This window comes from Dermacentor albipictus, chromosome 8 (assembly GCF_038994185.2).
Source record: "Dermacentor albipictus isolate Rhodes 1998 colony chromosome 8, USDA_Dalb.pri_finalv2, whole genome shotgun sequence".
Taxonomy (NCBI): domain Eukaryota; kingdom Metazoa; phylum Arthropoda; class Arachnida; order Ixodida; family Ixodidae; genus Dermacentor; species Dermacentor albipictus.
Genome location: NC_091828.1, coordinates 22,159,670 through 22,185,305, shown reverse-complemented (window position 1 = coordinate 22,185,305; position 25,636 = coordinate 22,159,670). Strand labels below are relative to the sequence as shown.

General features: G+C 45.2%; 1 protein-coding gene across 6 annotated transcripts in view; it reads right to left on the bottom strand.

The window, feature by feature from the left end:
* Window positions 1-22,631, bottom strand: part of LOC139048666 (zinc finger protein 239-like) — a 111,484-nt gene extending 88,853 nt beyond the window's left edge. For 5 of the 6 annotated variants that reach the window (XM_070523157.1, XM_070523156.1, XM_070523158.1 and 2 more), the window contains exons 1-3: window positions 22,411-22,631; window positions 20,633-20,740; window positions 7,023-7,232 (exon numbers count right to left, since the gene is read on the bottom strand). In XM_070523157.1, the coding sequence (XP_070379258.1) occupies window positions 7,023-7,218 (196 nt within the window). In that variant the 5' untranslated portion in view covers window positions 7,219-7,232; window positions 20,633-20,740; window positions 22,411-22,631. The remainder of the gene's footprint in view (window positions 1-7,022; window positions 7,233-20,632; window positions 20,741-22,410) is intronic. The other variant, XM_070523154.1, reaches the window with a different exon arrangement.
* Between the last annotated feature and the right edge of the window lie 3,005 nt (window positions 22,632-25,636).

Below are 25,636 nucleotides of genomic sequence, written 5' to 3'. Positions count from 1 at the left end.
GCTTCTATGTTAGTGCGTTGGCTATAGACAGGAATCATGTGGATGATATTGTCGAGAAATCAAGGACACCGTATGCCACTGATGTCCTGTGCAACGAGAGACCAAGGAAACAGCAGGAGCCACTAATGGGGCATCAAGGTAACGCTCCGCAGCATCACGGCACAGTAGCTGCTCCATCGAGGCTTGCTGTTGATGTGGCGTTGTGGCAATGCCCTCTCCCCTCACGCAACACCTGGTGCACAACCGTGGCAGCAGATGTTCCGTTTCGCCCGCTCTGCTCCATCAAGGCCCGAGCCACCAAGCGCGAGCCAGTGCCACGAGTGTGCGAGGCACACTTGCGATGTGGCATTGCAGCCAATCAGAATTTAGGTGCTGTTCCACTGCTACAGACGCTGCTGGCTTTTTCACTTAATGGGCTAGCTGATTCTTTCGCTTCAAAAGATCACCCTCTAACAAAGACACCACATTCTAGTTGTAAAGCTTGACTAGGCTGTTTATACTTTTCTCTATCCACACAGCACACAGTGCTGATCTGTGCTTCTTATCTAGAGCACAAAGCAATGCTTAGTACGTATGTAGAATCCTACTGCATCATGTGGGGGCACATGCACCCATTTCCTTCCACATGCTCGTGTCGTCGTGTTCATACGTTGTGCACATTGACCTAGACCTTAAAAGGACCACAGACCTAACGAATACTCACCGCAGCCTGTGAGCGACCTCGTTGCCTGGCTGTCACGCACAATGAGGCAAGCCAATAGGCTTGCCTCATTGCTAATTACCTATTACAGAGTGGACTTTCCCTCTGCAAGTATACTTATTGCATGCAGGAGTAAACGTGCATTGACACTGCTGGTTTCCCACTGCACACTAATCACGCGCGCCGACGGACCTCAAGAAAGTCGTCCGTCCGTCCGTCCGTCCGTCCGCTGCTACATTGCTTCTTGCGAGTTATGTCAGTGCCAGAAAAAGCCACCTCTACTCCCTGCTGGTCGCCTAAGGCTACTGTCATGCCTCCAGAAACATTTTGCATTGGGTTAGACCTGATTGAACCTTTGCTATCTCTGCTTCTGGCAACAAGGGGATTGCTGACGCTACCTACTATGCAACTCGGTATGGAATCACCAAAGCTCTTCCGACATCCTGCACAACAGATGTTGCCGAGTTCCTTTTGCATGACATCATCCTTCATCATGGTGTACAGACCGCAGCTGGTGTTTCCTCTCCAAAGTTGTGGTCGACCTACTCCGTTCACGTGCCACCATACACAAGCTTACCACTGGTTTTACAAGTTTTATTGAATGTCGTATGGGTGTGGTTTATAAAATTCCCCTTAGCTGTGGCCAGTTCTACGTAGGGCAAACGGGACGGTGTATCAATCAGAGGCTAATGGAGCATAAAAGGTCGTTAACCGGTGGATCGCCTTCTAATCTTTTGCTACATTGCCGAGGTTGTAACTGCAAGCCAGAGTTAGATGAATGCCCGATATTGTACAGGCATAAGAATGAAGATACGCGTCTTATGGTAGAGGCATGGCATATCTATAATGGTGGAAGTGCATGCGTGAGTCAGCCTTCGATTACTTTACATAAGGAAGAGAATAAGTGCCTTAACAGTTATCTCTCACGTAGACCAGCATGTGTACCCGATTGACACGTGGTGTTACCATTCTTGAGCATGCGCAGATGAGTTTTGTGTCTTCTTTCATTTTTTGCCTCGGTGCTCCCTTCAGTTGATAGTCGGCGTTCATGTTGTTCACTTCTCTACTCTTGTGTCCTGTCTGCACGCCTCACTTCTATTTTGGCATAATGAATCCTTACCAACTAGCTCAGCTTTCTGTCGTTCTAAGCTTACCACTGCCTACCATCCGCAGACAAACGGCCTTACTGAGCGCGTTAATTGCACCATCCCAGACATGCTTTTAATGTACGTTTCCGATGACCACTGTGACTGGGACAGTGCTCTCCTCTTCACCAAATTCGCGTACAATTCCTCGCACCACAACATAGCGGGTTACTCATAATTTTATCTATTGTATGGCCGCAACCCCATACAGTGCAGCCCACTTACAATAACACATATAACGATATATCTGTTATAACGACAAGTTGACTTCAGAGTATCAACTTATGCATTAGGTCTATGAGAAAAAAACCCACATATTATAACGATATTTTATACACCGCATATCGGATATAACAATCGAAATTCTGCAACCAATCCAGTTCCGTTTCACCAAGACAGGGCGAAAAGTTTGCCTACACGAGTTTGTATCTGCCACATTCTGCCACCTACAGCACGTGTCGCCAGCGCGCGAAAGCATGTGCAGATTACTTACTATTTCAGCGCACCTAACGCTTGACACGTTGTTTAGAGGTATAAATAAATGTTTCATTTTTCACAGCCTTCTTTCTACAAGGTAAATTTTTTAATCGTGATTGGAAAATTCGATTCAGGAGTTATGAAGGTATGTTCAGCAGCTTTTCTGAAAAAAATTTTTTACAGCAGTCCAGATATAGTGATGATCGGTTATAACGATAGGATTTTTTGTTGTTCTTGATATCGTTATAAGTGGACTGCACTGTATTGCTTTTCGACACCATCCTGCCCATCATTCAACATTCTGCATTAGAGCAGGCCTGAGATGTCAATGCCAGAGCCAAGCAGACATGTCAAGTTGCTCATCGTCGCCTTTCTAAGTCCCAGAACAAGCAGATAACCTACGACAGCCGCCACCATGGTTCCAACTTCTTTCCCAGGGACCTTGTCCTTCTATAGTCTCCGACCCGTCGCATCGGCCTATCGGGAAAAGTTAATGTTGCTCTACGTCGGTCCTCACTGGGTCCTCCGCCAGGTGACAAATGTAGCATATGAAATCTCTCCAGTCACCACTCCTGCTTGCCATGCCCAGCCTCCCCGTGATGTCGTCCATGCCACCTTACTTAAACGCTACCAGTCTTCATCCACATAAGATGCACCAGAATGGCATTTCCACACCAGAGGGACATATGTCACAATGCTGAAAGCAAGGTGGAGGAAGGTGAGCACGAGCTTGGGCTGAAGACGACGATGCGAGGGACTTGCCTGCTCTGCCTGTCTTATGTATATACCTTGTAAATAGATTTCCACGTTTCTCTAATCCTTGTTTCACAGCATAGCTGAGATTCTACTGTAACAATTTGGACTGCTGAGATGTATTGCAGCCTTTTTACATGTTATTTTTGTATTAGTTTATTATTATTAGGCAGTGACAAAGAAGAGACTCAAATTCCCATCAGTATCAATAAACATTATGTAAACCATTTTGCAACTCTTCTGCTGCAATCGCATGCGCCTGAATTACCAAGATGTTGCAAAATACCTTTAGCACAATCTTACTATGTTTTCCCTGTATACTGTGAGCCAAAATAAACAAGCTTTGTTGTTTGTTGTTGCCATGGCAAACATGGAACCTTTGCAAACTTTATGCAAGCACGTGTTAATACTGCTAAGGGTGCAAAAATAACATGTCAGGGCTTGACTTCATTATATATATATATATATATATATATATATATATATATATACACAGTGGAACCCCGATTATATGACTTTCCTGGAACCGCGAAAAAGCGTCATAAAATGTGGACATCATAAAATCTGAACATAAATTACGCCTATAAATATACAACTTATTTCGCAGGACGGATTTACAAGAAACTTCAATGTAAACTACTAACATACTCTGCAGCGCTTGGAAACCCAAATCACCAAAAAAGTAAATGCGATAAGAATTAATGCTGCAGTGCAGGTACCAATCATGCTTTATTCAAACGAACCATTACAGCACTCCACTGCCCACTGCCGCGATTCCCGCCAGCCGGCATGAACTTCAAAAAAAGTTGGTAAGTTTCTTTTGGACTTTGTTTGATCTGTGAACCAAGGGCAACGTCCAAAAGGAGGTCCTCTGTGGCGTCGCATGAACAGATGAAGTTCCGGATGCCGTCTATGTGCCGTAGCCCCTCGGTGAACGTTGTAGGCACAGGCACAACATCTTTGGCGTCGTCGTTGTCCTCGTCCGATGTCACAGCGGTGTTGGCAATAGGCAAAGCCTCCTCGATGATGTCATCTAGCGACACCTCGCCATAGATGGCAATGTTGTCATCGGCCTCCACATACTCGGTGAAGGTTGTGGTGAGGTTTAAACACTCAAAATCGTCGGCGGCGAAGCGTGCATCAGCCTCGAGCAGCATCGAGGTTGTTGCGGCCCCAGCAGAAGAGGCAATCTCTTTCTTAAAGCCATAGTGCTTGAACGAGTTAGCGATTGTGCTTCGTTCCACAAACTGGCAATAAAATGCATGGTGTCGAGCACAGTGATCTTTTTTTACGATTCGCTGCGCTCCATAACTGCCAGCAGATGCTGCACTAAGCGCTTCCGGCACCCTTGCTTGACGCACCTTATGATGCCGGCATCCAGCGGCTGCAGTCAGCTTGAGCAGTTGGGTGGGAAAAAAAACAACCTTTATGTTCCTCAGGCTGGACGTATCGGGTGGGTGGCACGGTGAGTTGTGCACGAAAAGCAATATTTTTCTCGCCTTAGCACCCATTTTGTAATACAGCCACTGCAAAAAAATTGCTGAATAGCGAAGATGTCATCCAGGCCTTTTTCTTGAAGTTGTAGCTGCACGGCAGCGTCTTCAAGTTCTTAAAGCACCATGGCTGTACATACTTCCCAACAACGAGCACAGGCAGCCTCTCGGAACCGTCCTCGTTAGCACACAAAAGTGCCGTCACATGCTCTTTACTACACTTGCCACCATGACAGCTGTCACCCTTAAACGCAAGGGTTTGCTTGGGCTGCATATGGTAAACAATACTGCTCTCATTGGCATTGAAAACGTCGCAGGGCTTGTATGCAGTAATCATCTCTGGCAGCGACTCCATCCACTCGTTCACCGTCGAAACGTCCACGGAAGTGCTTTCTCCGCAGGAGCGGCTGTACGCAGGAGCAGCTTTTCTTTTAGAATGGCGCCGTCAAAGTTGATTGCAGAGCTCCGTGCTTGGTGCAGCCACTTGATGAGAACTTTTTCTAACTTTTCATGCTGTCCTTCTTTTGACACTTTCCGCTTGAGCCTGAACTTGTTGGCATTCTGCAATATCACAGCTTTGTTTGCCAGGATTGTCTTAAGCGAAGATTTGGGTATATTAAGGTCCTGGGCAATGCTGGCTTTCGTGGCTCCATGCTGCTTTTCCGCTGCCTCGATGATATTCAGCTTATTGCCGAGCGATAGAACGGTCCGCTTTCGGGACATCGTGCCTCGTGTTGCTCCACACAACTCAACACCTCCACTGAATGCTGGTCGCTAGGATTACGATGAAGAACACGTGCGATATACCTAGGCCATTCCGCGCTACCCTGTCGGCGATCTGCTGCTGGAAAACTGTAAGGAGAGAAATGATTCCCCAATGCGACTAGGTGACGCCACTGAGAAGAGAGGGAAAAAGTGATCGTGGAGAAGAAAAGGCGCTATTTCAGCACAGAGGGCGTCACGGGCGGCTGCTGGTGGGGGGACGAGAAACACTTCCCCAACGTGACGAGAGGCAACGCCACCGAGAAGAGAGGGAGGAAGTGATTGTGGAGAAGAAAAGGCGGTGTCAAGCGCTCCGCATGCGGAGAGACGTAGTGAGGAAAGAGACCTGCGGCACTTTTCTTTCGTCCGCCGTTCTGTCCCGCACTTCGTGAGGGTTGTATAGCGCGGGTCAGGCGTAAATTTGCATTGGATAACTGGAGTTTTTAATGCATTGCTTCCATGGGGACTTCGCCAGGACTGCGCTAATCCATCGTAAAACCCGGGTCATCGCAAAACCGGGGGACGTATAACCGGGGTTCCACTGTATGTGGTGATTTTGAGGAAAGGACGCTTATTTCTGCGGCGCATCTGGGAGCACGGCACCACTTGAAAACAATGTGATAAAATAGGCGGAAGTGTACTGGAGGATTGTGGCATTGCACCATTTGGTTTCTGCGAACAGAAAGTGTAACAGTGTAACTGTCAATTTTCACTGGAAGCTTGGTTGCAGAATGGCTACCCTGTTGACATTGAACTTGAAGACACTGTCGGGGAACTTCTTTGTGAGTAGCGTATGCGAGCGCTACCAAAACAGCAGATTCAATTCATTGCAAAGACAATTGAATCTGCTCACTAGTATGTCATTTCTTGAAGTGAAAAGGCTGGGCTTTTCACATCAGCAAAGGCAGATGATCTTTCAGCACATTGTAACAAGAGTGCTGCGGAAGAACAACTATCCACTGGGACAAATTGGCGGTATGGAAGAAGCCTTGTCAACCACTGCAGCCTGCAAACACTGCATGAAAAACATGAAGTTGCTGTCGACGAAGACCATCGAAATGAGTGCATGGCCAGCAGTCACTTGAACACACAACTACATGTAGGCGGCAGTCATCCCTGGCCAGTGCCCAGTGCATGCTGCTCATTGCCTGATGACACTACTGCGCATGCCTGTCCTGCGTAGTCATTACCCATTTGTATGCTGTGGGATGTTATGACTCAAAACCGTCCCAGAAAAAAAAATCCTTACACTTGCCTGCGGTTTTCTCTTCTCTCAATGAATGAGCATATTGATAAACCAAAGTTTGTTTTGTACTTCACTGCATTAAAACATTTTTGGTTTCAGTTTCATTCACCTCAAACACAGGGGTGGACTTACATTCCGCATTCATCTATATTTCCATTTTTACACTAATATAGGTAGTGATTAAGGCATGACTAAGAGACTCACTGGGTTCAACATTATCGTGAAGCAATGTAAGGGCTATAACAACATCAGGACGAAAAGGCTCTGAATTAAACTCTACCACCTAAGGTGCCCCAATGTGCTCAGTAAAGTAGTATTGTTACGTTTTGCCCCAATCAGCATGCAATACATACTCCAGCAGGTCATACCAAGCTAGGCAGACTTGGCCTTTTACCACAAACTCACACAAGCAAGCAAAAGTAAGAGAAGCACCAGTCATTGCCCACCTGAGGGGGAGCTTGACCGATCCACAGTCTCCGTAGTCTGCACGCTCCTCGACTCGCTGCCTGCTTTGAAGGAGCACTCGACAGACTTGTCAGCCAGAGGCAAGCTGCACTGCATGCCAACCTCGACCTGACCAATGACCTTGGAAGTGGGATGGCATGCTACTTTGGCAGCAGTGATGCATTCACCAGGGCTCATTGCACTTGTGAGGCCTGCAGAAAATAATTCAAGTGGTTACAGTCCTGTCACAGCATTGAGAACAAGAGGTAAATACAACAATAGAATTGATAAAGGGGCACTTCACAAACTGGGTGACAGTGTTTGTGGCACTCGGTTATGTGTCACTCTTCAATTAACCTTTCTTTTTTTTTTTGTGGCAAACTTAGGTCCCTGGACATGTGCAACTCTTAAATGACCTTGGGCAGCCTCTGCCAGTGGTGTCCAATTACCCCTGTCTTGCTCTAGCCAATTTCAAGTTGGGCAAATTGTGCCTGCAAATTTCTTAATTTCATCATCACACCTAGCTTTCTGCTGTCCTCAATTGTGCTTTCCTTAGCACCCACTCCGTAACTCTAATAGATCAATGATTATCTGCCCAATGCATTACATGGCCTGCCCAGCTCTATTTTTTTCTTATTAATGTGAACTAGAATGTTAGCTACCCCTGTTTGCTCCGAGATCCACACTGCTCTCTCCCAGTCTCTTCAAGTTGCACCTAATCACCTTTTTTGTTCCATTGCTTGTTGTGCAGTTCTTAAATTGTTCTTGAGCATCTTCGTTATTGCCAAATCTGTTGGTACCGGCAGAATGCAATTATTCTACACTTTTCTTTTCAATGATAGCAATAAGCTACCAGTGGAGATTTGATAATGACTGCAGTGAGCAAACTTTCATCATGTTTTGTTTCTTTATTAGATTCTTTGTTGCTCCGGAGGGCTTACCTACTTGTTGCCTTTGTGTCTAACTCCCACTTCAATGCATGCTTCTGAAATCATCCTAGTTACAGTTTCATTCATTACCTTTGTTATTTTCATAATTCTGTTCTGAAGCTACATATTTGTTTGCAAGCACAAGCCTCCATTCCTCTACTTTCTGCCTGACTATGTCTACGTTGGCCTGTTTCCTCTTCAATAATTTGGTCTCTCTTTTCAAAGTGAGAACAATCCTAGACCTCACTAAACTATGGTGTGTGCACTTTACCATACCTAACACTTCTACATCCTGCACTATGCTATGGTCGGAAGAGAGCAAAAATTTGTTTTTTCATTTCTTGCTTATCCATTTGGGCTTTTCCAGGTTCACTTCCTGCTATTCCACCTAGTCAACTTCCTGTCATCATTTGAAGACGCTTCCTTTCCACGAACTCTACCAACACCTCACGTCTACTACTCTTAGTGTTGATGCCGTAGTTGCCAGTTGTCCGTTCTCCCATCCAATTTTCCGCCACATTTGCATTAAGGTCACTCATGACTACAGTATACTGAGTTTGCAACTTTCTCATTGCTAATTCAACGCTCTCATAAACTGATCCATTTCTCCACCATCATCGCTGGAGGTTGGAGTAGGCTCTTACTACCTGTAATCTATATCTCCTAATAAGTTTTATTACGATGGCTGTTACCCTTTTATTAATACTGTCACATTGTAGCGATGGTGAATAACCCCAGTGGCACAATGCATTAGGAAAACATGTCAGCAAAACCAGTAACCAGTAACACTCAACACAATGATGGCGGTGAGCACACTCATTGATCATTGACATTTGATCTGCGGGTCAAGCGCATCGGCTTTTATACATGACTCGTCAAAGGTTCCCATGTAATTGCTGGTGCCTTCATGCAGGCAAGAAAGTAATACACAATTCGTGTCGCGCATACAATCTGATTACACAAGGTTCGACGACAACAGATAGAATCAGTGATAAAATTCGAGAAACTTCCAATACAGAAAGGTGTGTCTTAAGCTGAATGAAAACACTGTAACAGAGATTCGCCCATGAAAAATGTTCACCGAAAACAAACTAGTTATACACGTGTCAATACTGTAGAATCAATGTTGCCCGTATGTCCTCATGAATTAGAAATCCTACGGTATATTCCCTCTTATCTGGAAGACCTCTGTAGCAGAGGACGTGGCTGTAAGTCAGCTCTGTATAAGCTTCACATTTTTCTAACCTTATTATGGCTAATGAAGTGATTCTAAGAACAAACTTCTTGACAGTCCATTCTGCACTAATGGATTGTTAAACCCATGTCCTCTGCCTTGAGCTTCCCCAGTACCCTGCCGGCACTGCCACAGACCCTTCCCAACTTCGGTGCATTGAATTTATTTGACTGCAACCTGATGCTGCGGCCTACACCCCCATGCCTCATTTCCTATCTCTTTGCGATGGACAACATGACGCTCTATGACATCCTCCTGACACAACGAAAAGCCCTTCCCAGTGCTGTTGTCAAAGTTACCACCAATCATGTGTGGCTCCCCCTTCTTGAACTTTGGGTCATCTCAGCAGGTTCTTGCCCAAGGTGTAACAGTCGCCATGCTGTACCCATTGAATGACTTTGCGGTTTCTGCGTTTACACTTGATCTAATGTCTGACTCTGCTGAATCTTTGACACCCCCCAGTTATTGTCAAGACCAGTTTAATAAAATGATAGCTCTCGACCCGAGTCCTGCCTATGCCGATGAACTCAACTGCATCTTGGTGTTCTACCTCGGTCTATTTGCTTTCAACAATTGTCTGCTAGACCGAACTAATGTTGTCACCCATTTGACCTACACCAGCAACGCACCTCCTATCCACAGATGGCCTTGTCGCATGTCAACAGCTGAGTGCCAGGTTATACAAACAGAGGTGGATAAAATGCTCTCCAAAGACATCATCGAGCCCTCCTGCAGTCCATCGGCATAATCAAAAAGGACAATATCTGGAGGTCCGCATTGATTTTTGCCATCTGAACAGGATTACGAAAAAGGATGTGGATCTTCTTCCGGTATCGATGATGTGCTGGATTGCTTACATAGTGCCAGTTATTTTGCTTCGATTGATTTACTTTCGGGCTAATGGCAAAGTGCTCTTGATGAAAAGGATTGTGAGAAGATGGCTCTCGTAACCACAGATGGCCTTTACCAATTTAAAGTCACACCTTTCGGACTATATAATGCCCCTGCTATGTTCAAACACATGTGGACTCTCTTTTAAGTTGTTTTAAGTGGTCTACGTGGCTCTGTCACCTTGATGACATAATTGTTTTTTCCCCAAAGTTTGAGGCCCTTAGCCATCAACCATTCTTGATGTCTTTCAACGGGCCAGCCTACACCTCAATTCAGCCCAACGCCATTTCGGTGGTTGTCAAATGTGAGTACTCGGACACTTGGTCAACGCTACTGATATACAGCTTGACCCTGACAAAATATGTGCTGTTAGGAAATTTCCACTTCCTCATTTGTCGGCTGATGTCCGAAGTTTCCTGGGGCTGAGTTCATAGATGAAAATTTTTGTCAACATCGTTTGTCCTCTCACCGATCTTCTCAAGAAGGACATTAGTTTCTTTTGGGCATGGGAACAAGCTTAATTTGGGGCCATTTCAATCCATCTGCCTACATGGAAGTTTGCACTGATGCAAGTGGCCATGGCACTGGTGCTATCTTGTCCAAACATCGACGGGATGCAAATTGTGTATTCGCTTATGCTAGGTGCCTTCTCTCAGTCTCAGAGCGGAATTACTCAATAACCAAACGCGAGTGCCTTGTAATTGTTTGGGCCATTTCTAAGCGCCGCTCTTAACCTCTTCGGCCGCCTTTTTTCTGTCACAGATCACCACACTTAATGTTGGCTGTCCTCACTCAAAGACCCACCAGATCCATCTAGGACGCTGGGCTTCACTCTTACAAGAGTACACATTCTGTGTCCTATAAATCTGGGCAGCTACGTCAGAATGCCAAGTGCCTCTCCCGCTATCCTGTCAATCTACCCGGTGCCAAATAATTTGAAGCTGATACCTGCATTTTATCGATTACCAACTTCCTCACTGTCACCATCAAACAGCATTGCGACCTGTCTTTACAATCCCTTATCGAGCGCCTCACCTTGGAAAAGCAGAGCGGTTCCCTCTGCCTGTTTCTACTACAAAATGGCACTATTCGGTGCAGGTCTTGGAGCAGGCAAAAAGACAATTTGGTGCAGCAGCAAGCACTTTCGTCTCAGGGTCAAATGCACACATGCAAATATTATCTGATATAGTTGATAAATTGTGGAGACGGATTTGTGCGGGGCTTATCCTATGAGCACGGTTGCAAAAAGATACAATGCTTCTCCACACCACGATGCAGGAAGGGTGCTGTGGCCAGATTTGTTGACTCTCCAATAAGGCGAAGAGAACGCACCACAGACAGATCGTCAACAAATGCGGTTTTTATAACCCAAGATGCAACACAGTGTGACAGTCACGGCTTGTAGGCAAATGCTCACCGCAAGACCAACCAAGTATGCCTGCCTGCACTGAACATGACATCATGTAATTTACTCATGTCATGCCAGGCACATTCCGGAGTTTTCAAATATGGGCCAGAAAGGTTTTGCCGCTACAAAGAAATAGCGTCAATGCCACTGCGCATGCGCAAGACGCAAAGGGAGTTCAGCATTTGCATTGGCACATCTGCAGTGACACAAACTCGACACGAAGCTTTTGCATCAACGAACATGGCGCCAGCCGTCAAAGTGGTGGCTCTCGCCATGTACCACATTCGACCTCAGTCATAGTAATTCTGTGGCTATCAAAAGCTATAAATGGTGTCGTAGGTTGTCGCTTCCTCTCATTTCAAGGACAAAACAAAAGTTGAGCAAGAAATCACTGTTAGTTCGGAGGTGGATAGACTTGTTTACAGTAGGCTCGTGTGGCTCAAATGCATTTTGGATTGCTTTGCCTAACGACAGGCGAGATTGGATTCGGAGCATAAACTGTGAAGTTTAGTACCAGCTAATATTTTAGTAGCCAGACTTGTATTTATTTTTGAAACATGCATGACAACAGCAATTAGGCCACTGTTTCTTAGATTACTCTTTGACACAGCTTCTGTTCTCGTCGTCAAGTACGCTGCAAGTGTGCAACGCAAAGGGCGATCACTAAAACCTATTCTAAAGCCTATCACTCCCGCATGATGCAAAGGCCGTGTGTGCAGAGTTCTTTATGGCCACAAAGTTAGGGGCCCCTACTTGAAAACTCTCTATTCTGGCATATAGTAGGTTAATGAAGTGACTAAGACAGCACCAAGACGTACATGGCTGGATAGATAGATACGGTCAAACTGCCTTTGGTTCGCCAAGAAATGCCTCAGTGCGGATCTTGCATCGGAACAAATTATCTTTCTTTCTTTTATATCTTTTTTGGTCCTACAATTATACAAAATGGTCAAAATTCAGGAGCCTCCCAGGAAAATCGGAAGGCCTGGGAGGATGTCTTGCCAGGCTACTGAATATTCATGTTATTATATATTAGAGCTTCATTCATTCGAATTCTAAGGGGCCGGAAATTTATTCGAATAAAATTGGAGGTCGAACTGAGGAGAGCCCTTTTATAGTATAGCGTCTGATCAATCGTGTGCATAAAACCGTATGCAAAACCAAAATTGTGACTGGCCTCGCATTGAAAAAGTTTTATCTTTCCCCCATCAGCGAAAACATGGCCAGAAGAAGCCTAGGTTCCCTATAAAGTACAAGTGCAATACCATCCCAGCTCATTTGCTAAGGGTGTGAAGAAAAATGTGCAAGGGTGAGCCAAGAAGGATGGTGGCCTGACGAATGCCATACTATCACATGCCCAACATTGGAGAAGACATGATCGAGCACATGCTAGGAGGGAGGCGGCAAGTGAGTGTGCAGTACCATGGTCAAGCGCATGCCGAGGGCTCCTTCCTGCTGTTTTTAAGCTGGACGAGGAAGGAGGCTGGTAGTTGCTTTGCTTGCTCCGGTTCGGTCTCGGCTTCCCTCATGTCTTTCCCAGTAATTCTTATGGCCCGTGACATTACGGTAGGTAGCAATGAATCGAACCTTTGCCCTTGGCTAGGATTAGTCCAATAAGTAGTGAATAAAAAATTTTGTTCTAAATTACCGTTGTGTGGTTTTTGGTGTTCAAATTTTCCAGAATTTTTCTCAATTTCAATACAGAGAACTTTGCCGGGACCAACAGAGCTGTTTAAATTAACCATAAATTCGAATTAGGACATTCCGAATTATCAGGATCTCACTGTACTAGGCTTGTGTGAATATTTAATATTTCCAAGCATTTGACTGAATAGCATGCCATTTAATATTTGCTATGGCTCAGAATTTAGAATTCGAAGTTTTCGAAGTGCTCGGAACGAACGAATATACATTTAAAGGTATGTCTAGCCAACACTTTCAGTTTCGGGGAGGATGTTTCATTGCCCCATCAAGGATGACATGCAAAACAAGTCAACGACAACATTAATTTACAGTCGCCGACTTACTTTTGCACCTGCTCAATTACTTGAATATCAATGTCACAGCACCACTAGCTTCACTCTTGAACCAGTGTATGATGACAACCTAAGTTCGAGACACCTACAAATTTCTGAATCAACTTTTCAGGCATTAGATGCATGCACGGTGTCATTGAAAATGATGGTCATGAAGAAAGTCTGTTCCTATATTCTCACTTTTGCAGGCGAGATGATTTCTGTTCCCTGAGAGCCCTACGATCATTGCAATTGCGTCAACTCAGTAAGAAACTGAAACATCGGTCGCCAACACCAGGTAAAGAAGTGCTCGTTAGGCCTAACATCGGAGGTACCATCGGACATATCAATTTAGTTATTATTGAACCTACCTGGCTAGATGTTCAAAGCAGCTCACAGATAGATCCTAATAATGTTTTGTATTAAAGAACAACTTGATGCCAGTGGGAGTGGCATCCACACCTGCCACTTGCATTGGTGGTGCTCTAGAACGGCACTACAGTGGCAGTTGTCCCAGTGTCCACTTTTTTGGGTAGATGAGTACGCATTAAGACATGTGCGAATAGTGACTTGGGATGAATATTTCCAGATTGAATGAAAATTCCATTAATTCCACGTTGGAATTAATTACTTGTCCTGCGGCAGTGCGAGACCAAATTTTGTGCAGTGGAACATGTTAACTAAATCTCAGATACACAGAGGCTGATGAATGGGAAAGCATGATGCAGCTGCCTTAGTGCATGTAGGAAGTTAAATAATGCAAAAGTAAAACAATTCACACATTGAAAATGTAGATTATTGCAATGACTAGAGGAACTGTAAACAGAAGAAAGTGTTGTACCACAGCTTTTATTCTGATTAGAAGTCTCGGTGTTGGTAATATGGCTGTAGACGGCTGGGCACATCTGTATAAGGAGAGCTTACTAGATCATTTTCCACATTTGGCATGCTTCACTGTACAGCAGATATGCTTCACTGCATAACAAAGCTGTATTTTAGCTAAGCTAAATATACAGAACCGATAATTGCTCTTCGCAAAGTCAAATATTTTTTTTAATATGCTAGTGTTAGGAGCGTCAAAGTGAGAGAAAGCGTATATGTGTGAAGTGTGGGAAGCCGGTCATGTGGCAGAGTTAAAACGGGGATGAGAAAGCTCAGAAGAGCGTGTATGTGTATACGTGCCATATCGTGTGCTTGTTTTTATTAGCTTGTAGTGAATAAGTTTCTCCTCGATCTTGCCTCATGAATTCCTTGTTCAAATCCCCCCCCCTCTTCTCTTTTTCTTTCCTCCTCATTCTTATGCTGTCCTGATTGCTTCGCTCGAGTGCAGATTGCACAGCGGTCAGGGCTTCAGTCAGGCACACGCTAGCGCCTTTAGCCCTGACCCCTCTGGTATTCTTTAAGCAAACTGGAAAACTTGTGAATAAAATAAAATGTGTACATACATAGTGCGACCTATGGTGGTCTACTCTGGAGCACCGTTGGTTGCACTGCACTTCTCATAGGGGCAGGACGTGTCAAGTGAGCTCCTGACAACACTTTGCAATGTGGTGGAGGACTGTAGATCTAAGAGCCCAGAAGTGTGAAGTAACACCCCGCAACACATCCTTCTTGTATTTACCACTGAATTGCCACTGAAATTTTTTTGAGGTGAATCTCGAACAGCAAAATGTTCAAAACTACTATTTGGGAATTCTCATGTTTACATGACACCAGAATGTGTGCTTAACCTAGACTTGGAACTACTTGCCAGCAACCTTGAGGTATCAAGGCAGATGTGTGTTTCAGATGTAGGGATTACAGTGCAGTCCACATATAACAATATCAGAGAATGAAAAATGTTGTTACAACCGATCATTGCTTAACTGGATTGCTGTAAAAACAAAGAAAGAAACCTGGCAAATATACCCTTGTATCTTCTAACACTAATTTGCCACTTGTGCTATAAAATAGACATTGTAGAAAGTACACTGTGAAAAATAAAATGTTTGTTTATGCTTCCAAACAGCATGTTCAGCATTAGGCAGGCTGAAATAGTCAGAAATCTACACTCCCTTTTGCAGTATTTTCATGTTTACAACTGTAGTGTGGATCGCATCCAGCTGCTGTGTGAATACTAGCGGCAATCCTTAAGTGTGCATGAAACCAATGAGTGACTTGATCGACGACAGTGCATTTTGCGTGACCATTGGGGTCGAGGGCAAAGACGGGCCATTGTCAGTCTTGTCAATGCTGCTGCTGTCCCCACAAAATGCCTCTATCTGTCGCAACAATGATCACCTCGTCGGAGATCTCTTCACAGAACAAGGCAGCACTATCTGCACTGAGAAACTACTCCAATGAAGCACCATCTGTTTCACCGTTAGTAGCGATATAGAGGCTAGAAACAATGGCATGCTCCCAGGGCTCCATAATGTCCAGCAGCTTCCACCACGTTGATACCACTAACAACCAAGTGGTGTTTTGCCCTGGCACAGAAAGCCTGCCTTTTTGAAACATTTGTTTATAGTGAAAAGAGGTCCCTAACCTTTTCTCCATTGATCGGCATGGCAACTGCGTTCAGCCTTCATGATCACAGCACTCCCAGTTTTCAGAATCGTCGACGACTGTATGAGCTCATACCTCTCAGAGTCTTGCAAAATTTGCAGCTTCGTCTCAAGCAACACAGCTTCACACTTTGTCAGCACTATAATCTACAAACTGGGTTGTCCACTGCTTTGGGCCTACTTCCACGGCCCATTTCCCACATATATTCTATGCTCAGCGAGAGAAAGAGAGATTGTAGAAAGGGTGGGTGTCACCGCACCACATTGCATTTAACTTTTAGCCTTATTTTTTCTTTTTCTCTCTTTCTCTCTGGATAATACGAAGTGCCGTCATGAGCAACATGGATGCAATGCAGCTGGCATCATCTTGTGGTTGCTGCACCAAGTCCCGATGCTCTCCGTGGCTTTCGCAATCGGCGCATGGCTATGCAGGGAAATGGTGGCAGATACAAACTTGCACAGGCAACCTTTCCACCCTGTCTCAGCATCATTTATTTAAAGGGAACTTAGCAACGTAAACGTCAAGGTCAGTCTGCTTTGAAAACCACATCCAGAAGGCAAAACTTTGGTGTATCTGACATGCGGTCATATATGGTTTTTTTCTTATGTAGACCTAATGCAGAAGTTGATACTCTAGATCAACTCATCGTAATGACCGGTATATTGTTATATGCGGTATTGTTTTAAGTGCTGCATTGTATGTTGCATGTAATAACTGGCCAATAGACCCTTTTGTCCAACCTTGAGGCACCAAGGCGACCAAAGTCAAAACCTTTGCAGTAAGTGAACGAGAAGAATTGGGGGTGCCAAGGAGCTCAAGTTTTTGTTGGTAACAACTATATGAAAACAAGAGACAATAAAGAAAAGGAAAGCAATAAAGCATTTACAGTAAAACCTCATTAAACCGTACCTGCCTAAACAGTAGTTTCATATTAAACATAGTAAAGTCAAATCCCCAACTCAGCGGCCATTGAACATAATGTGTTTTGTATCCGCATAAACCGTACCAGCTTATTGCGTATGCATTGGTTAAAACGTAGCACTTCCACTTTTCGTCGCGCAAAAGCGGCGGTGCGTCGTCTACATCGGGCGGCCCGCAGAACAACAAGCCTCAGAGATCGGAACAACGGCCTCCAAGCGCCCTGTGCGTTTGCGAGTGAAGCCACATCATCATCATTTCAACGCTGTGCCAGAGAGCGTTCTGGTGTCGTGCTAGCGAGGACTCGCATCATGCTGAAGCTCAGATAAAAAAGATGCCGGGTGCTCAGCATAGAAGAAAAATTAGACATCATCTGTGATATTGAACGTGACAGGCAGAAGTCGGCGCTGGCACGTGACAGGGGCCTGTTGTTGACTACGGTGAGTGGCATTTTGAGTGCGAAGAGGTTACTCGGCAGCGCTGCTATGATGACAAAGAGATGCCGGCTATGAGGTTCGACTTTTCGCCATCGTTGCCTCTGTTGTTGCCAAAGTGTCGACTAGCGACAGTTATGGGGACGACACGGAAAGCGACAGCACGAACGATTCAGGACCAACAGTGGCAGAAGCTGTGCGTTACGTCAGCCTCATGAATGCAATCGTCGCAATGAGAACAGGGGCGCGATAACGTAACTCTATTCCAAACGAAAACTATTCCAAACTCCAACACCCGGCAATGAAAAAAGCGCCCCGGGACTTCTGCAGCACTACTGCGTGTGTGCACAGAGAATACTTAATGCCAACGAGGAATCTGCCATGCGAGTGTTTGCCGAGAAGAGGGGGCTGGCTGAAAAGCTGGCACGCAGCTTCAGTAAGTTTGAGGCCACTGTCGTCGTGCTAGGCCGCTGCGGCATCAAACGAAAATAACACTTTTGTCACGCAAAGTGTATAAACACTGGATGTCTTTTTCCCCTTTCATTGCACTCTCTCTGAGTTGCATTTACGACAGGTAAGTGGGCAATCTCATGCTATTTCGGTTAAACAGTACTACCGTTTAGTACGTACTTTTTCCGAGCTCTGGCCAACTATGGTTTAACGAGGTTTCACTGTACTTGTAGGTACTCAAAGTGAAGGTGAGGAATGATGTATACAAGGTGAATGAGTGTTAACAAGTCTAAAATTCAAAAAGATGTAAAAGACCGAATGAGACACTGAGGTGAGAATCTGGAATGACCAGATCCAGCATTGGAATCACTGCAAAAATTCAAGATTTCTAAGCATTGCAGTCCGTGTACAAAATGGGAAGGGATGAAAACTTCACCTTTATGAAGGCAATTAGATGAATTTTTATGATAAAATTGCCTTAACAAACAGTGACATGACATGGCAACATAATGTGTTGATATCAGCCGGACTCATTTTGTCATAATCCCTGCTTACAAAATGTTGCGGGGGATTTGAAGCAATTAACTGCGACAAAAAGGAAATTATTTTAATATTGATAAAAACATCATGTTACGAACACAGAATGCGAAGTGAATTGCTGCAATAAGAAAGAAGAGACAAAACTACCACATTTATTCTTATCTAAGCCGACAGATTTTTCCAAATAATCGTACACCAAACTCTAGGGTCAACTTAGATTCAAAGATTTTTAACAACTGCGCCAGTCTTTAATTGAAAGTGATAAATATGGTGCATAGCTAGTGCCATCTAGAAAAGTCGGTATCACTGCCACTATTAGCTGCACCAGTAGCCAACTGAAGTACACGAGCGACGTCACAATTGTGACCTGTGACGTACTGGCTTGCGGCGTGACATTATCGTAACAGTACCAAACAGGCGTTGCCACTATAATGCAGCTTTCAAATGAAAAGTTGTGCTCGCCACAGAGGTATTGTCAAATGTTCAGGCCAGGCGGGACTTCAGCATCAATGAGAAAAATGTCCGTCATTGGAGGGGGCGACAGGAGATGCTTTTTGCAAGGGCCTCAATGAGGATGGCATATACTGGACCACAGCAGTGATGACGTAGAATGAGCTCAGCATGTTCATTTTCAACAAATGCTGGTTTCATTTTGTGAACACTGTGCTCGTTTTTTTGTTTGGCATACATTCGAGGCAAGTCTTTCTTGTTTTTATCTTCTTTTTTTTTTCTGGCTTCGCACTTTTGGAGACAGCTTAGAATCGGGGCTGACCTAGATTTGAGTAAATACGCTATATCAAAGATGCATTTTGGCCTCTGAAGTTCCCACAATCTTAGCAAGCAAGAGTGCAAGCTCTTGTTCGTAAGGTTGCTGGCTTCTTGTTTAGCAAATTAGTGCGTAAACTTGTGCACAAAAGAATTGTGCAGAAAGCATAGGCAATGAGTGTCACTGTAAGCGAATAGTCCAAACAAGTGAATGAGAAGGTGAATGAAGAAAAGAACAAGCGAACGAAAGAACAAAAGAGAGCGAACAAACATTTTCCTTGCAGAGTCTGACTACCAACCATCACAAACCTCCAACTAAAGATGATAATTGGGGAAAGAGCCAAACAAAGCTATTCACTTCAGAACATTTCATCACAGCCACATGTTCATACCAGAATGAAACATACTGAGTACACCACGCTGCTACACATAAAGCCCAGAGCAAGTGGCAAAGCTGCAAGAATATACCACCATACCAAAAATATACCAACAGTTGCCGATCAAAACAAACACCAAGACACTTATGCATACCTACAGAGCTATTTCTGATGTGGCTGGGTCAATCTAAGGCCTTGTTTCAGCCGACGGGCACTCCCTGTGTACAAGACGTAACCTAAACTAAAACTTTCATACACCATTTACATGCATTGCTCATGGTGCAGCCACTGTATCATACGGATAGACACAGTCTTACGACTATAAGTCAGATGCTGAGGATGCAATTGGCCAGTGATAGCACCCCTCATGCAAAAGACGGTGGTGAACAACAGTGGTCCCATTTTAAAAAAATCTTACTCGCCATCCCAGCCCTGCAAAAGCAGATGTCCAGTAAGGCTGTTGCAAAACCATCACTACAACTGGTGAGAGCAGTATGCAGTGCTTTATTGCTGGTTCGAATGCATGTTTTCAGCTTGTTCTTTAATGAAACATATGCTGTTCTGAGTGTTGTATGGGTGACTTCAATGAATGTATGCGCTGTTCGATGCACTTTGCTGAGTGCTTTTAAGCTCTGCATTCCAAGGGGGATGAATCTTTGCATTTTTGCTTGCTTAGGTAGTTATGAGCCATTGCTGATGGTGATATTTTTCTTTACGTATGGTGAACGATATCTTACAGCTGAGAATCATTGTTGGTAGTTTGCAACACCATTTTTTCTGCAAGATTTATTGTCTCGAGAAAGCTGGAAACAAATTTTCCTGATTCTTCTTCTACTGTGCCTTTTGTGATGACCCCAAGCACACGTGCAATATTACAAGTGTTTTGGCCTACAAAATTTTATACAAGAGTTTAACACATTGTGGGCACTTCCAACACTTAAATGACAAATAGCTTAAACATGTGAACAAGCCTTTCTACCTGTATAGCACTATAGCGATAGGGTGTCATACATCACACAAGCCACCATTAATTAAATCCTTTTTTACTGGAGCAGCACAAGCATCAGAAACAACAACACACCTCGAGTGAGTGGATATACATACCAAATTTCGAACTGAGCTAACCAGCAGCAATCAGCACTTGTGGTTATTTTGTGTCAACGATGCAGAGACAGGCTATATCTTGATGGGTACAACAAACATCAGCAGAAGCTGTAAAGACAGCAGCACAGTAAAGGAAATTAGACAAATGGCTGGACACAAAGCCAGGGATATGGCCATAGGACATTTTGCCATGTAACTGCCACAAATTTAAACATATGCTCCTCCTGCAATCGGAAAAAAAGTTATTTGGATGTAAACTTCACAAGTGTATAGCGTTGGTCTCCATAGTTCGTAATTGATATCTTAAAAATAGCACAGATAAATATTAAGGCAGACACAGTGCCTGTGTCATGTTTACTTGGCTTTGCTTACAATGTTGATCACGGATGCAAAGTTACGCACATGATATATGAACAATGAAAGGAACAGACGTGCGCATTAGTGAGCGATGAGCTGATTCGTGCACTCGCATGTGTTTGCCTCTGGAAGCACTCGTAAGTAACACCAGCAGGGAAGTGAGTTTGTTTACTTGCTTGCTCATTGTGTACACATGGCATGACATAACCCCACGGCTAACACCTAATAGCAGCTAAGAAGCTTCAAGTGAAGGAAACATACTGTCACTATCCGAGTGCCACAAATGGAAAGTGCCAACACCCTCAGCTATAGTGGTCAGCACAAGCAGTGAGGAAGGAAAAGAAATGCAGTCAATGTATGTGGCTACTGCTGAGCACAATAGCACAACCGAACATCCCATGACCTCCGCATAAGAGACTCAACCTATAGTCATCTCATAAAGGTGGAGGAAAAAAAAGACGCATGAGACAGCATTTGCAGCACTAACGATTCAGTGCATATGCATGTACTGGGGCATGGGAACTGCCACCTTTTATTGCAATAGCAATTTTATGCATATTTCAAGCGAACTTTTTGCTGTCATAGCTGCCGTGATGTTCTACATATCTTTAAGTATACGTTTGATATGTGCCATGCCCTGCTATATTACATGGGGTGTGTGTGGGCTACAGTGCCACGGCATTCTATCCCTAAGTTGCTCATACCAAGTCTTGCATTCTTGACGTTATTCCTCAGTATTTTGAGAATGGCAGCCCACAAACAGATGTCATGAAACAAAACGCCGACAGCACATGCCTATCATGTTAAGGTTTCTTCGACTTAAATATTAAAAGTGCGCAACAATGACCGAGCTCAAACCTCAAAATGATGTAATTTCATTGGCGCGGCTGTGCACTATCTCCGGGATCGGCCCCGAAAGAGGTTTGCAACATACCCCATACAGAAAAGTGGTGGTAAATTCGCTAAAAAAGACGTTGGCTTTTATTAATAAACATGAATGAAATTGTCCAATTGCATTATTAGACAGGGTAACCCACGGCTCCTCTTTACTTAGCTTACGTATACTTCAATTCATACTGTCGCTACAGTTACGAGTCTTACATTTCGTGTAATACTTGAACATGTAGATATCGCATTTCGCACGTATGGCTAAACTGTGATATTTGCTTATTAACATCGCCACTAAACACACGCCAGTTGCACACCACTGGCAGTGGCACTCGTTTCAACTATAAGGGCAGATCATAGGTACTGCAACAGTACTCGTCGAAGGCGCACATTATTATTTTGCGATCTCTGCGAGACAGCGGCAACCGTTTCGCGCTAGCGGGAATTTCGAGACGAATTCGTAAACGCGATTGCTCCTACAAGTGTCAGCAAAAGAACAGGCAATATCTCATAACGTGTAGCAATACTCTCACCACTGTTCCAGATACATTGCAGTAGCACCGGCCATTGGGCAACTAATGTCACCGAGCACTGGCCCAGCGCGAAGCCCAGAACTCAAAGCTTCTAAACAAGTACAAGAAAAGACGCAAGCCCCACCACTACATGCATTCGCGCGATGCGCCCATAGAATAAATATGCGCGTGCGCTAGAAGCGAATCTGTCCAAATCCTTTCGACTTCGACTGTACCACAGACTGTACTTCGACTTTGCCCTATGGAGGAATATGTGGTGTCTAGTGGTGCCCAAAACCACGCCCCCATAGCGTGGCGACCTCTGGATTTATATTGCGAATCTTGAAGGCTATGCTATAGCTATGCTTCTGGTGGTTGAATGAGGCGAAAGCGATTTTGGGAGCCAGAAACACGTCATGCGCAATAGGGGTCTATGGAAAATAGGGATGCAGACAAAATCAGCACGGGGAAGATACAGACAGAACTTTCAAGCAGGAGAATGCCAAATATCTGCAATAATCCCAGGGCAACCTCTAAGAAGATTCTATACTGGAGTGGAAGCGACTCCCCAAAGGTATAGTAGGGTTATTTTTTTACCTGCTCTCTTAAAGAAGTTTGCACCCTTAGGGGGCTTATATTGTCCCACTACGATAATTGTCATCTGCCATGCTTGTGTGTCCTTTCTTGAAAACTCAGCGCTCGCTACTATCCTGTCGAGAATGCTTTGCATAGAGGAAAGAAACGAAATGACTTGGAAGTACCAGGATCGCAGCGTTAAAGAAAGGAAAGGCGGGCATATGACAGATGACGATTATCGTTGTGGGACAAGATAAGCCCCAAAGGGTGTACATTTTTTAAAGAGTGTACCCTGTCTACACTCTTGAGGAAAATTACAGTACCCTACAACGATAATCGTCATCTGCATTGTCCGTATTTCCTTTCTATAACGCGGCGAGCCCGGTACTTTCCAGTAACGAACGGCATGCGCGTTACCAGCATGGCATAGCAATCCCAACAGGAAAGCAGCGGGTGCGGCGGTTGCAGCTAGCGCTGCTCCGCCAACCCAGCAGAAGGGGCCATCTGCCTCCGGGCAGGTGGCTTCAAAGGTCTCGTCTAACCTGCCGCGGCCTTCACGTCAAACAAAGCGCTCGGAAGAACGCGTGTTCAGCGCCTCGCAAGAGGCGATGGACACAACGAACATGCCAGACGGCGCCACCAGCGCCTAAGGAGCGGCGAACATCTTTCGACTGCTCAAAAAAAAAATTATATATATATATATATATATATATATATATATATATATATATATATATATATATATCAGACAGTGATAACTAATATCATGGAGGTAGAGCCACTAACCCGTACGGTCACCACACTCGACGCCAAACTGGACGGCTTCATGGCACAACAACACAACTTCATGACCTATATGCTTACAAGAATTTCGTGACCCATGAACATCTGGCGGAGCAGTTAGGAACCAAACGCAAAGGACGAAGGACAGTACGAGGGGAATCCTCGGAGGATTCTAGCTCGACAACGCCAAACCACCTAATCCAGGTGGAGGACAACCACCAACATATGGCGACTCCCACACGTAGACATACCGAGCCGCTTCCCACCCTCCGCATTTGGCACTGGAATTGCAGATCCTATAGACCCCGCTCGGCCAACCCGCAAGAATATCTCAAAGCAAACAATCCAGACATAATCGCGCTACAGGAAACCAACACCAAGAAAATAAGGCTCCCCGGCTACAACATTATGACACACACTTCCCGCACCGCAATTCAAGAAGACACTAAGCGCACAGCCTCACGAAATTCAAGGCACTGAAATCGAACACACCATATTGCCGACTCGCAAGAATCAACAGAACCTGTACCTGGCCAATCTCTACAGCCCGCCGCGGGATCAGTTACTCTACTACGACCACTTCGTCCGGGACCTTCGCAAGAACGCTAACGGCAACCTGCTTGTTGTGGTAGGGGACTTTAACACCCCACACGCGGCCTGGGGCTACCCCAATACCACAAAGAAAAGGGCACGGGTTCACGACGCCGCACAGCAGCACGGTTTTACTCAATGGAGTGACCTGCTCCAACCCACCCGAGTGGGCAGTGTCGAGGGACACCAATCCTGATCTCACGTTCACTCGAGACGTGCGAAAGGCCACGTGGACCCGACTCCCGGACACGCTAGGGAGTGATCACCACATAATTCAAATCGAGGTTGAACAATCTCACCGTGCGCACAAGACAGGAAAGGTGCGACTCACTGACTGGAACGGGTATAGGAATGAGTTTGACAACGATTCGGACATCGAAGACGTTGCAGCTTGGTTAAGCGGTATCATAAGTGCGGCTGACGGCCACAACAGGACGATAAAACTAGACGAGTACAATCCGGCGATCGATAACCACCTACTGCACTTATGGGAGGCTCGGCGATCGCTCCTCAAACGATGGCGCCGCCAAAAGCTCAACCGCAAGCTCCAGCGCCGAGCGCAGGAGTACGCTGAACAGCTAGCGAGTCAGAACTGGCGATCCTTCTGCAACCAACTTCAAGGGACCCTCCGCACAAAGACTTAGCATATACTTCGATCCCTGGTTGACGACACCCACACCAAAACCCAACAAAACATAATTCACCGACTAATCCACAACTATGGCGACACAGAGGAACAACTACTCCAAGAACTTCGGACGAAGCTACACGGCTCAGTTGACCCGCAAACCACTGCCACCAACCTTTCCACCCCCAGGGAGTACCAAGGAGCGCCGAACGAAGAGCTAGATCGGCCTTTCACGCAGGCAGAGTTGCAGGCGGCCCTCTCTAGGCTAACACGCAATACGAGCCCGGGCAAAGACAGAGTCACCAACAAGCACCTTCGACAGATACCCCCTCGGGCGTTGACGGCTCTCCTTCGATACTATAACGACTGCTGGATTAAGGGCGAGCTACCAACAGCCTGGAAACACTCGGAGGTAACCATGGTACCCAAGCCAGGCAAACCCATCTCCATCGCAAATCTCCGCACCATCTCCCTTATGTCCTGCGCCGGGAAACTATTTGAACACATGGTCCACGAGTGGTTCACCACACATCTCGCGGAAAACGATCGCTATCCGCACACCATGTTCGGCTTCCGCCAGATGCTCTCCACGCAGGACGTCCTCTTCCAGCTAAAGGAAGATATTCTGGACCATTTGAGCAAACACAGCAAGTCTTCCATTCTAGCGCT